Genomic DNA, 14,145 nt, shown 5'->3' with positions numbered 1-14,145 from the left:
TTTTGATTAATCACAATGGTCCCTTTCTCTTCCAAAAGTTTGTTATAACAAATCCAGCGGTTGAACAAAGTAATTAACATTCTTGATTACTCTTTACTTTTGTATATAGTAAATTTGTACTACTTGGTCCAAGTCAATGATGACCAGGAGAAATATGGGGCAAAATAAAGCTTAAGGAATAAGAAGGTAACAAATTATCTTTTGTGAATTTGGAGTTACTTTTTCCAGTTTGATTTTCATTTTTTTTTTAAATTCTTTTTTGTGTTGTACTGTTTCTGGGTTTCTAATATTTTGTCAAGTGTTTGTAATATTTCGTGATCTTAAACTTGCCACGTAGAATGTTAGAATTGAAAAAATTACTTTACTAAGTATAAAATGCCACCTCTTTTTAAGACAGAGAGTAATTTTTTTTTTTTTTTTTAACTATAGTATTTTTGTTGAGCTGTGTATGTAGTACTACTTGGTCCTAGTCAATGTTCAGCTAATTCCTTTTGATTAAATCAACCCCTTTTTAGTTTCTCTGTTGTTTGATAAAGAAATTAAAAACCCCAGGTGAAAATTGGGGCAAAATAAAGCAAGGAAGAAGAACAAGGTACAATATTATCTTTTGTGAATTTGGATTTTTTTGTGCTACTGTTTCTGAGTTTGTAATGTTTTCTAGAGTGTTATAGAATTTTGTTACATTTTAGAGCTTACTATCTTGTAAATTTGGAGTCTTGAATTGATGGGGTTCTTTTTTGTTACATTGTAGAGCTTATTATCTTGTAAATTTGGAGTCTTGAATTGATGGGGTTCTTTTTTGTTCAGTTTGACTTTTTTTTTTTTTTTTTTTTTGTGCTACTGTGTCTGGGTGGGTATTGTTTTATTGAGTGTTATAGAATTTTGTTACATTTTAGAGTTTATTATATACCAAAGAAGAAAAATGTGCCAAAAAAGAGAGAGCTTATTATCTTGTGAATTTGGAGTTTTGGCCAGTTTGATTTTCAGTTTGTGGGTTTTCAGTGTTTGTAGAATTTTGTTACATTCTAGAGCTTATTATCTTGTTAATTTTGGAGTCTTGAATTGATGGGGTTTGTTTTTGTCCAGTTTTGACTTTCAATTCTTTAGTTCTTTTGTGCTGCTACTGTTTCTGGGTTTTTCGAGTGTTGTAGAATTTCGTTACACTTTAGAGCTTAGTATCTTGTGAATTTGGAGTCTTGAATTGATGGGGTTTTTCTTTTTTATCCAGTTTGACTGTCAATTCTTTCGTTTTTTCGAGATACTGTTTCTTGATTGTTTAGAATTTCGTTACATTAGAGGGCTTATGCTGATTAAAGACTTGTGCTTTTAAGTCCTTCATGTTGCTCTTTGCCTTTACTATTTGCTATGTTTATGGTGCTGATTTTTTCTCCTTTCTGTTTTGACTTTTTGCACCCTTTGAAGGTTTGGTAAGACTAGGGCAGGTAGGCGTTGAGCATAAGGTTTTTGTTGGGGAAACTAAATTTTTCTTCATAAACATATGTAGTCATTGCTAAATAGGAATTCTGGCAAGTGTCCAATGATTTACTTCAGAACTTAAGTTGCTGACTTGCTTCACATGATCATGAAAATTGATTGGTTTGCTGCTTTTATGGTGCCATATGGGAGAATTCCTAGATTTCTATGTCCTTTTTCTCGTCACTTCTAAAAGTAAAAGCCTAGAGTTTAGTTAACTCTTCAATGACACCAATCCCCCTTCTGACATGTCATGCCATAGAATAGCACAGTTTTTTCATGGTTATAGCTTTTGAAAAAGTCGTTCTGTGTCAGTTTACCAGTTTCGAAAAGAAAAAAAAGTCGTTCTGTGTCAACCAGAGGCGGAGGCAGAAGTTGACATTTATGGGTTTTGAACTTGTCTTCTAACTCATAGCTCGTTTTAGTTATGGGGTTTGCAATTATATATGTATACATATTTAATGAACTTCCTAATGTTAATATAGGATCTAAGCAAAAGCTAGTGAGTTCATCCGAAATCGTAGCTAATACTGTAGCTCGGCCCCTGGTGGAAACTGTAAACTATCTAATGTGCCTTGCATTGTGGAGTTCCTACTGCAATGAAATAGCAACTTAGATGGTCATACCCACCCCAATTGATCCGTTTTCTTTTCTTTTCTCTCTTTTGCACCTCCTCTTGGAAGACCACGAATGTGGGTAATGTCGGAAGACGACTGTAGGCATCTCATGTTCAGATGCCTAATCGGCTTGTCAGTTCCTCAAGCTTTCTCTTCGATTTTTCATACTCTTGTACCTGAGATAGAAGTGGTTTGTTTCGTCTTTTTTTATACACCAAGAAGAGAGACAAGTTCGATGTTCCTCGATCTTCAAAGAAAACAGCTTGTGTACAGCGATGGAGAAATGTTCAAGTAATAACTTAAATTGTTAGTCTAGATATTTCAGCAGTATCACTGGAAAGCAGATGTAAATTATTATTAATTGTTCCTTTCTCTACAAATAAATTTAGCTAATATCTAATGCAAAAATTGATTCAGACTTGTGAAAAGAGAGCGAGAAAGAACCTACATATTTTGCATGACATGTTAACTATTTTTCCAATTATATACCTTCCTTTCTAGGTGAACAAGTGTATAAAGAAAGGAAAATTTAGATCCTTGTCAAAAAGGAAGGAAAATTTAGGACATGGTTTGCGGCATTCTTGGTTGCAATGATTAAAGAAAGACAAATATTCATAATGAATCATATAAATCTCATCCTCTCTGACACAACGATTGAGAAATATGCAACTTTCTGTGTGTATATCCTCCTTGTTTAGAGAAGCCCATCCTTGTTGTCCCTGGGGCTTTAGTTTAGTGGTAAAAGCATAACTCGTGATGTGTAAAAAACCCCTTGAACTTGTCTCGAATTTGCAGTTACACACTTATACTTCGCGGGGGTCCTATTACCCCCTGAACTTTTATGCAATGAAATAAATATCAACGTATATGCAGACGTAAATGTTGCATAAATAACCAAATGAGAACTTGACAGTGTTTACACGTGCTTTCATCTATATTTTAGCGTTAATGTTTTTTATTTTTTTACCTTTTTTCACTTTCATTTGCCACGTGTATGCCGTTAGTTTTCATAGGTCTTCTATATTTGACCAGAAAAGCACTTCAACATAAAGAGATAACTGTGTCTTTATTTTCGGGTCAACTTTCACATGAGTTATTAAAGTTCTTGTTGGAAAACTCGACTTCGGATTGTCAAATTCTTGAAGTTCTCATCTGAAAGCTCCATATCTGATTGCCAAATTTTTTCATTCATTTTTTCTTCACTTGTATTTACCATGTTTCCTCCATTTTTCTAATTGCAGAAAGATAACTTCTTCCCCAATTACCCCAACACCTCTAATTTAATTGAAGTAGACCCAATCACAATTTTGAAGGCCATCAGGAGAGAGCTGCTCATTTCAGAGCTGAAGTATATTTTCCATTTGGTAATAACCACTGATACATAATAGCTCCAATCGTTATCATTTGTGTAAAAGTCAAAGTTACAAAACCCTCTCCCTGTAGAAAGAAATCACGTAACTTCCAAGTAAATCAGAAACTTGGAAGGGGTAGTTGAAATCACATTTCAGAATAGTTCAAGGGGGTAATAGGATCCTCACAAAGTATAACTGTGTAACTGGAAATCGGTGACAAGTTTTGAGGGTGTTTTTATGCCTTTTCCCAACGATAGTTACTGCAGAATGCTAATCCTCTTATGAATTGCAAATTGTTGTGGTCTTTTTGAAGCATGACAGTAGTGGTTTTAAAGGCTAAACTTATTTATTCATGTTTGCTAGTTATTGAAGATCCTGGTTTAGCGAATATTTTTTTTTTTTTTTTGGTTTGTCATCTAAACAAGGCTTGTAGTGAAAAGGCGATTTCAGTAGTATTTATTACTATCTCCCTTTAAAAATATCTTGATATATTACTATCCATCATCTTTGTCAAAAAATATTTCTATTTCATCATGTTAAACCCTTCAAACTATTCCCTTATCTATAACTTTTACTCCTCTATCCCAATTTAATTATTCAGCTAATAAATGGTTTACCTTTCCAGTTCCGCCGCATTGATCTTATAACTTTTTTCCTGTAAAGGTTTTGGTGGATGAGTGCTCTCACCCGGAAGATTCAATGTCTTTGCGCTTAAGAAAGGTATTCTCTCCAGTAATGAGAAATTTACTTGAAGAAAAGTCCAGATAATGAAATATGTATAGTTTGTAAATTGCTATTGTTTTCTGTGTTATTATTTTTCTTTTTTTTTTTCTCTTAAACTTTTTGCCAATGTGCCATTTCCTTGGGCAACAGTTTCCCTAGCTATCTTATAGCGACACAATTGACTGTGTAAAACATGTTGCAGCCAGGTTTCTGTCACAGATGGCACCATAGGCATTTAATGACTACATAGATATCTTAGACCAAAAAATTGGGATTTTATTTGTCTGAAACAACGTAAACCTGAATAGTTAGAATTTCAGTTATAGATATCAGTCAGCGACTGTCAACAGAATGCTTCCTTTCCCATGAACTGCTATGTTCTTCTGTTCTTAGGTCCATGGAACTATTTATTCTACATGTTCAAATAGATCCAAATTCAACAACTATTGAACTATTAGATCACAACATCTATATTCCTGCTAATTACTTTTTTGAAAATGCACAGAACGATAACTGGAATATGATCTTGTAAGCCCATATACTTGTACTTTATTCCCCTGCCAAAAGTCTTAACATTTGGTACTCTTTATACAGGATAATGGGTACCCCTAGAGAAGAGGCAACAGATGAAGTGTTCCCCGAGAATTTAGAGCAGAAGATGGAACCTGACCCTGACCCGGATCCTGCTCCTGCCCCTGCAACCAGCAAACCAGAGTTAAATGAGAAAAGGAGCTTTGAATCATTTTCAGCTGATGTTGTTTCTGGTGAGCTGCGGAAGAGACTGAGTGCTGATGCTGATGCACAAGCATCAAAAAATAATCAAGAGGAAAGTAAACATCCTTCAACATGCCAAGAAGTGTCAAGTAAAGTCCAGCTTAGTCAAAGTAATAAAAGGATTAAGAGTGAGGCTGATGCATCGGGATCTAGTCAACTTTCTAGTTTACCAAAGGACTCGGATGCAAAATCATGTGGATCAGAATCTGGTGTAGAAGACAAAGTGGTTCCCCTACTATCTGGTAAGGCTTCAGATTCTTCTGGTCAAATGCAAAGTCCGAACACGGAAGTTTCTGCATCAGAATCTTATCAACAACGAGTGACTTATCCCATAAAGCATGAGAAAGCTTTGGATAAGTTGCAACCAAGGCGGAACCCTGACACTAGTGTCCACGGGATGACATCTGATCAAGCAGCGACTCTCTTCAAGGTACCTGAAAAACCATCGGAAGATGGACATAACTGGAGAAAGTATGGTCAGAAGCTTGTCAGAGGAAATGAGTTTACTCGGAGTTATTACAAGTGCACATATTCTAATTGTCTAGCAAAAAAACAAGTGGAGAGATCACATGACGGGCATATTACAGATATCCACTATATCGGGAAGCATGAACATCCCGAAACTCTAAGTGGTCCCCAGACCTCCCCCGAGTTGGTACTCCCTTTGCAAATGAGACGACCAGACATTCCAATTATCACTAAATTAGAAGGTACCCAAGATTGCTGAGTGAATTATGAGTTTCTTTTACCTATAGCCTGTTTGGCCAAGATTCTGGGAATCCAAAAGTACTTCTTTTCTTTCAAAAACTTCTTATTTTAGAAAGTTAAGGAAACGGTCAAGCTTTTGTAGAAAACATAAATGCTTTGAGCAGTAGCATAAGGTGTTTTTCAGAAGCTAAAAAGCACTTTTGGAACATTAGTCAGGCACAAAGTACTATTCTAATATTGGCAAAAGTGTTTTTCAAATTGATTAGCCAAGCACAAACTGCTACTCTCCAAAAGTACTTTCTTGAAAAACACTTACGACAAAAAACACCTTTCAAAGTATAGAAAATTCTGGAAGCTTGGCCAAACAGGCTACTAGATTCTTTACTAATTTTATATAGTGATATTTATCAGCTGAAAGCAAGAAATCTACTGCGCCCCGAGAAACATGTGAACCTAGGAAACCATCAGAGGCTCCGCTTGCGTTGGACACTGTAACAGCTTGTGCTGGTGTGAAGGTTACGCTTTTGAAGCCACATAAAATAGAAAATGAGGTCGATAAGGATGGTAGTCCAGACTCAAAAAGACGGTATGTTGAAACGCAAGCTGTTTTCGTCTTTGCTGTTTTCAGGTTTAGATAGTCTCTTAAAATTAATAGTTGTGTAATTGTTTTGCAACAGAAAAAAGGATATAGTAGCTATGGATGTTACTCCACCTGTTAAGTCCCATAGTGAACCACGACACATTGTTCAGACCGTGAGCGAAGTAGATATAGTCAACGATGGTCAGCGCTGGCGCAAGTATGGGCAAAAATTTGTAAAAGGCAATCCAAATCCGAGGTACATATAAATATTACTTTAAAACATATATTCACAAATTTGGTATGCTCGTGCCCGGTGATTCTTTTTATCAACACTTTTGGATATTAGGTGTTATCATTCCTCCTCATCTTTTTTTCATCCTCAGGATATTTTGCTGCAGTACTGTTACATATTAATCTCATGATACATATAATGTTGTCACTGAAAGTCAAATTTGGAAACTAGACTACCTGTGGAAAAAGATATTTCTTTTCGGTTCACTTCCATTTTTCTTCTGCAATTATTGATAATCTGGAAAGATGGATTTACAATAAAGTAAATCCCCAACTGTTTTCCACCTTATATGTTACTCTGATAACTTGTAAATTATTTTTGGTAACATGAGAAAGTCTGTCAGCTTTTCTCATTCCATTTCAGTCCACCCCCCCACAAAACCCTCCCGTTCTATTTGAAGTGCTTTTTCTTTCTCTAATGCCAACTTCTCTTCTATCTGTAGGAGTTATTATAGATGCTCAATTGCTGGTTGCCCTGTGAAGAAGCATGTGGAGAGGGCATCCCATGATCTAAAATTGGTCATTACAACATATGAAGGCCAGCATGTCCATACTTTCCTAACTTCTACGGCTATAAGCCAAATATCAGTAGTGCCTGATGCCGGTACAACAGGCGTACGTGCAGATTCCAGAATTGAATCAGGTGGAAACAAACATATTAGGGAACCCAAACTTGAATCAGGTGAAAACAAACATGTTGATGAGTCCAAACTTGAATCAGGTGAAAACAAACATGTCAGAGAGGCCAAAAATGAATCAAGCGAAAACAAACATGTCGGAGATTCCAGAATTGAATCAGGTGAAACTAAACACGTAGGAGAGTCGGGTGGAAACAAGCATGTTGGAGAGTCCAGATCTGAATCGGGTGAAAAGAAACATGTTGAAGAGTCCATATCTGAATCAGGTGAAAACAAACATGTCGGAGAGTCCAAATCTGAATCAGGTGAAAACAAACATGTCAGACAGCCCAAACTTGAATCAGATGAAAACAAACATGTCGGAGAGTCCAGAATTGAATCAGGTGAAACTAGACACGTAGGAGAGTCGGGTGGAAACAAGCATGTTGGAGAGTCCATATCTGAATCAGGTGAAAACAAACATGTTGAAGAGTCCATATCTGAATCAGGTGAAAACAAACATGTCGGAGAGTCCAAATCTGAATCAGGTGAAAACAAACATGTCAGACAGCCCAAACTTGAATCAGGTGAAAACAAACATGTCGGAGAGTCCAGAATTGAATCAGGTGAAAACAAACATGTTGGAGGTTCCACATCTGAATCGAGTGAAAACAAACATGTCGGAGAGTCCAAATCTGAAGCAGGTGAAAACAACCATGCTGGAGCATCCATATCTGAATCGGGTGAAAATAAACATATCGGCCTTGACATGGCTGTTCATATTGGTGCAAATTGAGTGTTAGTCATTGATGCAAAGCGATCAACTTATCCAGAAGTAGAATTCCTACAGCACCACTCTTCTAATCTTACAAATTTGTTCAATTATTCTCTTCCTGAAGAGGAGAAGAGAGGTTACATTTCTAAAGGTAAACTTTTTAACTTGTTATTGGCGATGGGGGTGTGTTATCGTGTATTCACTGTATAAATTATGTTTCGTAGCAAATAGGAAAGTGAATGTAGGGTTTATCATAAATAACCAATTATTGACAGTTGATCAGGCTGCTTTAGCTTTCTGTTATTGGTTTGCAAATGCATTTTACATCAGAATCTAGTGATAAGTATCTACAATGAAAAATTGTTCTTTCTAACTTGTCACTCCTCCCCAATTGTTCTTTGATTGAGGTATAGTTTATTGATTGATTGATAACAGCCGACTCCTCATGGTCCTAAAATATAAACGATGGTTTAAAGATGTCTCTTGTCACTTACAGGACAAAATTCAGATATTTGAAGTAGGTACCCAGTGTAATAGTTCAGGTGTGTTGTAAGTTAACCCGGACATCATGGTCATAACCAAAAAAATTCAGACACTGGAAGCCGTTTCTCAACTCGAACTGGTAAGCTATTTAAAAGAATATAACAGGATTGGTTAGATGATATGCATCTTACATTTGGAAAGTGCCAAAATCGCTCAGATTATTTAATTGAATGTCAATGTGCTTGGTCCAATTTCATAGTGACCAAAACCAAAAAAGTACTAATAATTTGAGGACTAAAATGTTATTTTCCTATACTTTTTAGGTGTTAATGTGCGATTACTAATATTTTAGTGATCTTCTAATTAATGTCACAGATTATCCATCAGTTCCAGTCCCTTGTATTAATCATCTTCCTATCCTTGGGTTTGGTTGGCTATTGGCGAATAAGATGATTCTAGAAAAGTTACATGGGGATAATGTGATTGATGAGATTATGTATATTGTGATGAGATTATGTATGTTGTACTTAGTTGTAGATCAGTTGGTCAAAGTTAGTTAGGACTAGATTAGGTGGTCAAGGTTAGTTAGGACTAGTCAAAGTTTGTTAAGTTTGTTACTTAGTCAAAGTCAAGGTAGTTAGTTGGTTAATCTTTCTAGTCTTTGTATGTATACATCACTTGTAATGATTCAACTCAATTCAATGAAAATGAAGTGCATGCATTTCACAAATCTTCTCTCTAGAATTGTTTCTTCCGCATTGGATTCTTTTCTCTTCTTCGAACAAGCTCAACCTCCATTAATGGAGGAAAGTTGTTTCTTCCAAGTTTGCATTGCTAGTTTTATCATGGTATCAGAGCCTATGCTCGTTTGAATTCATTCCGCATTCAATTTAATTCGTGAGTATCATATTGTTTCAATCAATCAATTTCTTTTTCTTTCAATTTTTTCCAGAAAGTTAGGGTTCATATTTGCGAGTTTGAGAAACTGCAAATTTGCCTTGTTTTTTGATTAATTCGAGTGTGAATTACACTTGCTGTTGCTCTTGTTGAAATTGCGATCTCAATTCACACGATTTAAGTCAGTTGCTGCTGTCGAGTTTTACGCATTGTTTGAATATACTTGCTCAATCCTTGTCTTAGCTCAATTTCTACATCCTTGATTAGTTCACCTTTCATCTGTGTTTACACAAGTCGAATTGGTACTTGAAAGCTAGTTTCAACTAAAATTGTGCATCTCTTCGAGATTATAGCATAGTAAACAACTATGGTTGAAATTCAAGTTGATAGCAATTCAAATGATTCAAATAACACATCCACTTCAACAGCCGGTGTGGACATTACTAGTCCACTCTATATGCATCCATCAGAGAGGGCAGGTTCAACATTACTACCTGCAGTCTTTGATGGAACTGGCTACAGATCATGGAGAAGGGCTATTCTTAGAGCTCTATCAGTAAAGAGCAAAACAGGATTCATCAATGGCAAGATTGTGAAACCAGATTCAGAGGATCCAAGTTTAATGCAGTGGGAAAGGTGTGATGATATGGTGACCTCATGGATCCTAAATTCCATTTCACTAGACTTAAGAGATAGCCTACGGTATGTGAACAATGCTAAAAAACTTTGGGAAGAATTGGAGGATAGGTATGACCAAACCAATGGATGCAAACTGTATCAACTGAGATAAATGACCTTGTGCAGGGAAACTTGGATGTCACTGGATATTACACAAAAATGAAGAAGTTGTGGGAGGAAATGAACACCATTGATACTAACTCTCAGTGCACTTGTGTGTGTAGCGGGTCAATATTTTTTCCGATTCGGATTTGCACTTGCCTCATTTAAAAAGAAAAGTGTTCCGGGGAAATACAGTTGTCAATCGTACCGGGAAAAAAGAAAAATATACCTCTACGTGATGTCCAGTTCTCCCCCTTCTCATGGCTTGTTTCCCTGTAACATTTCCCCAGAATAAATGATTAACACCCACACAAGACCAGACAAGGCTTAAACTATTCCAAAAAAAATAGCAAGACAAGTCACAAATCCATCAAATTCCATATTTTTTAGACAGATTCTTAGTTTTTAGAGGCCTCAGTCCACACTTAACCATTTCAAGATCCACAAAGCAAATTAAGTAAATGATTTTTACTTTTCAAGTGCTTAGCAAGATCTAAATATGACAAAATGTATACAAGTGAAGCCAAACAGTCACAAAACATACAAATCCTCTTCTTATTGTCTTAACATTCATTTAGTGAAGAATCAGAGGTTTAAAACTTTTTAAAGGTTCATAAGATTTTACAGACAGACCAATTGGTTTAGGGATTTGAAAACTATATTTTTTTTTTCAAATCTTTTTGAAGAGAATCAATCTTAAAGGAGTGAGAACAAGTTCAACATAGATAAAATAAGCAAAATCAAAGACCTAAATACCTTCTAGTTCAATATATGTAAACAATACAGGAACAAACATCATATTTCAGATTTTCAAGGTTATTTTTAAATCTGAATTGATCATAGGGGGTCATATAAGTCTAAAACAAGTGACAGACCTCACAATCTTCAAAAAATATACTCAAACAGACCACTTCAAGGGAAGATAAAGAATTAAACTCATTTTAACTCAAGTATATGTAACTATATAGGACAGGTAATACATTTCAAAGGTCCAAGATGATTTTTAAGTCAAAACTGATCTTAGAGGATCATACAGAGTTCAAACATATGACAGATATCAAAAATCTCAGGAATATTCTCAAACAAGCCATTTTAAAACACAGATGAGGCTTCAAGTCATTTTCAGGGCCAGTTCTCATTCAAAAGATCATTTACTATTTTCTAGGGTCCTTTTAAGATGTCTTTTAGACTAGGTCCCAACTATTATCAATAAACATGAGAACACAAGCTGGTTTTCAAGATTTCACACAGTTTTTAGATGATAATCAAAGATAAACTACCTATATAAATCAAGTCAAGTGGTCCAGAATCAATCAACAAACTTGAAATGGACTTAATGCGAACAAAACAAGACTATGGGTGTACTGGAATCACAGAACAAATATCCAGGTATTTCCAAAATGACAAGATGACACCCCAGCCCTCAAAACCACAAATGAAACAGTAAACCAAAACAAAAAAACATCAAAAAAACATCAAAAAACCAAACTAATACCAACTTCATTTTTTACATTAAACCTACTAGTTAACACTTAAGGGTCCTCTTATCCTTCCTCATATAGTATTATAACACAATAGCCTTAGAACTTCAATGAAACAGTAAACTAATTAAAAAAAAAAATACTTCTCTTAAATTTTTAATTTTAGTCTTAAACCTAATAAGAAATGCTTAAGGCTTTATTTTAAAATTCATTATACTATCATTACATCATAGCAGCCTTAAGGTTTTAATGAAACAGTAGTCAAACAAGATTTTCATCAAACATGAATAACCTTAAAACATGCATAAATACTATGTTCTTCAAATAGCAAACTTGAAATAGCTTTAAAATCAAACATATGCAGGGTAATACATCAAATAAGTTGAAACAGGAATAAAAATGCACTAGAATAAGATAATACCTTTTTATGGGGAAATTAAAAGATCAAATGGAAGGAATTGGATCAACACTTCAACACTAATACTTAGACCTTTGGAAATAGACCCTTTTCTTTGAACTTTTTGAATAATATCAGTATCTTTAGAATAGTTTCAATAGAGTATATATTTGTAATGTTCCTATGTGGTGATATATTAGCAGGGTTTTATAGTATATAGGTGATATATATTGAATATTTGTGGTATATTTGGAAATATATAAGTAATGAAGGATTTGTATGATTTTTTTTAACACTTAGGATTTTTCAGACCCCGAAAAAAAAAAGCCCTTCTTCAAATGGCCATTTTCCTTCTATTTATAGGAGTAGAAATAGGTCTTAGGGACAAAAATGGAAAGGAAGCAAATCCACAACAGAATTTCCCCTAATTTGAAACCCTCATTCAAAAATATTCAAATTTCCAGTAAAAGGCAAGCAAATTCTTCAACAAGTTCGTACTAATTGTACTACTACCAATCAGAAAGTAGCACATATCACACAATATAACAAATTTATATCCTAAAATCCGAATAAAAATCCAACAAATCAGCAAAATACTAGGATAGTACACCTAGTCATCAATAGGACAAAAACCAGTACCTCCCAACGTCTAAATTGTACAAATAGGATAGAAACCCCTAAATGGTACTCAAATTGTAAAAAAACCTTTTGGGAAATTACCCTAGATCCTCCATTTTTAGTACGTGGTGCACAAGTTGGCCAAAGGCTCAAGGCCCCGCCCATAGCAACCACGTACTCAGAAGATCCGAGCAACATCCCAACTAAACCATTGAATTCGAGTCCATATAATGCGACATATACGAAAAATAACCTGGGAATGGTGAGAAAACAAGACAGAGGGCAAAAGCCCTCAAAATTCCGACGAGAATTAGCCCTGGATCGCCATGAATTGGCTGTAATCGAAAGCCTCCAATATCACCTGAAAAGAGAAAGGATAGTCGGGCAAAGGAAAATGAAAAGTGGGTGGGGGGGGGTGAAAGTTTTATTTTATTAAACTTTCACTCCCCTTTTAATAACCTCCCCCCCCCCCCCAACCACACAACCTAAAGTTTTTAAAGGGTTTTAATGAACCCCTCCCAACATTGGACTCATAAAAAAAAATACATGCTCTTTAAAAGGTATTCGTCTAAAAGCTCCTCGTAAAATAACTTTTGACGTAAACAAGATTTATAATACGTAATTTTAAAATACAAGCTTTATAACAAGCCCAATATTGATATACTTCTGAGTAATTTTTAAAATGTGAAAAAATGTGGTCAAAATGAGTCGTAATTCATACGTCATCTTAATTAGCAATTTTCCCGAGTCAGACGGAGGGGGGTACATATTCTTTTTTTCAAATCATATTCGTGAAAGTAAATAACTCACAATTTTCTTGTAATTGTCAATTTTTATGAAATAATATTTAAATGCCCAATCTTGCAATTTTTTCGGGATTTTGAATTTTTGATTTTTTAAGAGTGTATCCTTACTCAGTTTTGGACTTGGGAAATTTGAAAATTAAAATACGCGTCTTGTGAGGTGAAAATTAGGTGTCAACAGTGTGTGCACCTGTGGTGGAAAGAGAAAAATGCACAAGGTTGAGCAAGATAGAGATTCATACACTTTCTGATGGGATTGAATGAAATGTATACTGCCATAAGAGGCAACATCCTAATGATGAGCCCTTTGCCCAGCATGGCACAAGCCTTTGCTATATTGTTACAAGAGGAAAAACAAAGGGAGGTGAAACCTTACAATCACATTGCTTTAGAATCTACATCTCTTAATGCATCTGCCTCAACTCACAATGGCACAGGATTCAGAGGAGGTGCAAGTAGTTCTGGCAACTCCAACAACAATTCTTTTAGAGCAAGCTTAAGCACTGGTAACTCTTACTCACAAAACAGGTCCAACTTGTTTTGTGATTATTGCAAAAGACCTAGACACACCAAAGAAAGGTGCTACAAGCTCCATATGGCTATCCAACAAACTCAACAAATTCCAGATTCACCAAAGGAAAGGGTTTAGGTTCTACAGCAAATGTGCATTCATCTGAAGTGGAGAGGAACCAGTGTGGGGAAAGTCCTGAGCTGAGGAGGAAACTGCCACTAAATCTGTCTAAGGAACAGTATGAGCAACTGCTGAATCTTCTGGG

At 35.4% G+C, this 14,145-nt stretch overlaps 1 protein-coding gene across 6 annotated transcripts; it reads left to right on the top strand.

The window, feature by feature from the left end:
• LOC132636681 (WRKY transcription factor 1-like) lies at window positions 1-8,903 on the top strand. Of its 6 annotated transcripts, XM_060353651.1 has the most exons (8): window positions 1-186; window positions 553-592; window positions 3,332-3,454; window positions 4,106-4,162; window positions 4,760-5,649; window positions 6,059-6,233; window positions 6,325-6,483; window positions 6,962-8,213. In XM_060353651.1, the coding sequence occupies exons 5-8, from the start codon at window positions 4,764-4,766 to the stop codon at window positions 7,929-7,931; spliced, it is 2,190 nt and encodes a 729-aa protein (XP_060209634.1). In that variant the 5' UTR covers window positions 1-186; window positions 553-592; window positions 3,332-3,454; window positions 4,106-4,162; window positions 4,760-4,763; the 3' UTR covers window positions 7,932-8,213. The 6 variants fall into 6 exon arrangements, 4 of the variants coding, with proteins under 4 accessions (XP_060209634.1, XP_060209636.1, XP_060209635.1 ...); XR_009581391.1 differs by lacking the exons at window positions 553-592; window positions 3,332-3,454 and adding an exon at window positions 8,769-8,903 and having other exon boundaries at window positions 6,962-8,061; XR_009581392.1 differs by lacking the exons at window positions 553-592; window positions 3,332-3,454 and adding an exon at window positions 8,407-8,532 and having other exon boundaries at window positions 6,962-8,061.
• The last annotated feature ends 5,242 nt before the right edge of the window (window positions 8,904-14,145 follow it).

Source organism: Lycium barbarum, chromosome 4, assembly GCF_019175385.1.
Source record: "Lycium barbarum isolate Lr01 chromosome 4, ASM1917538v2, whole genome shotgun sequence".
NCBI lineage: Eukaryota > Viridiplantae > Streptophyta > Magnoliopsida > Solanales > Solanaceae > Lycium > Lycium barbarum.
This window is presented reverse-complemented; position numbering and strand designations above follow the sequence as displayed.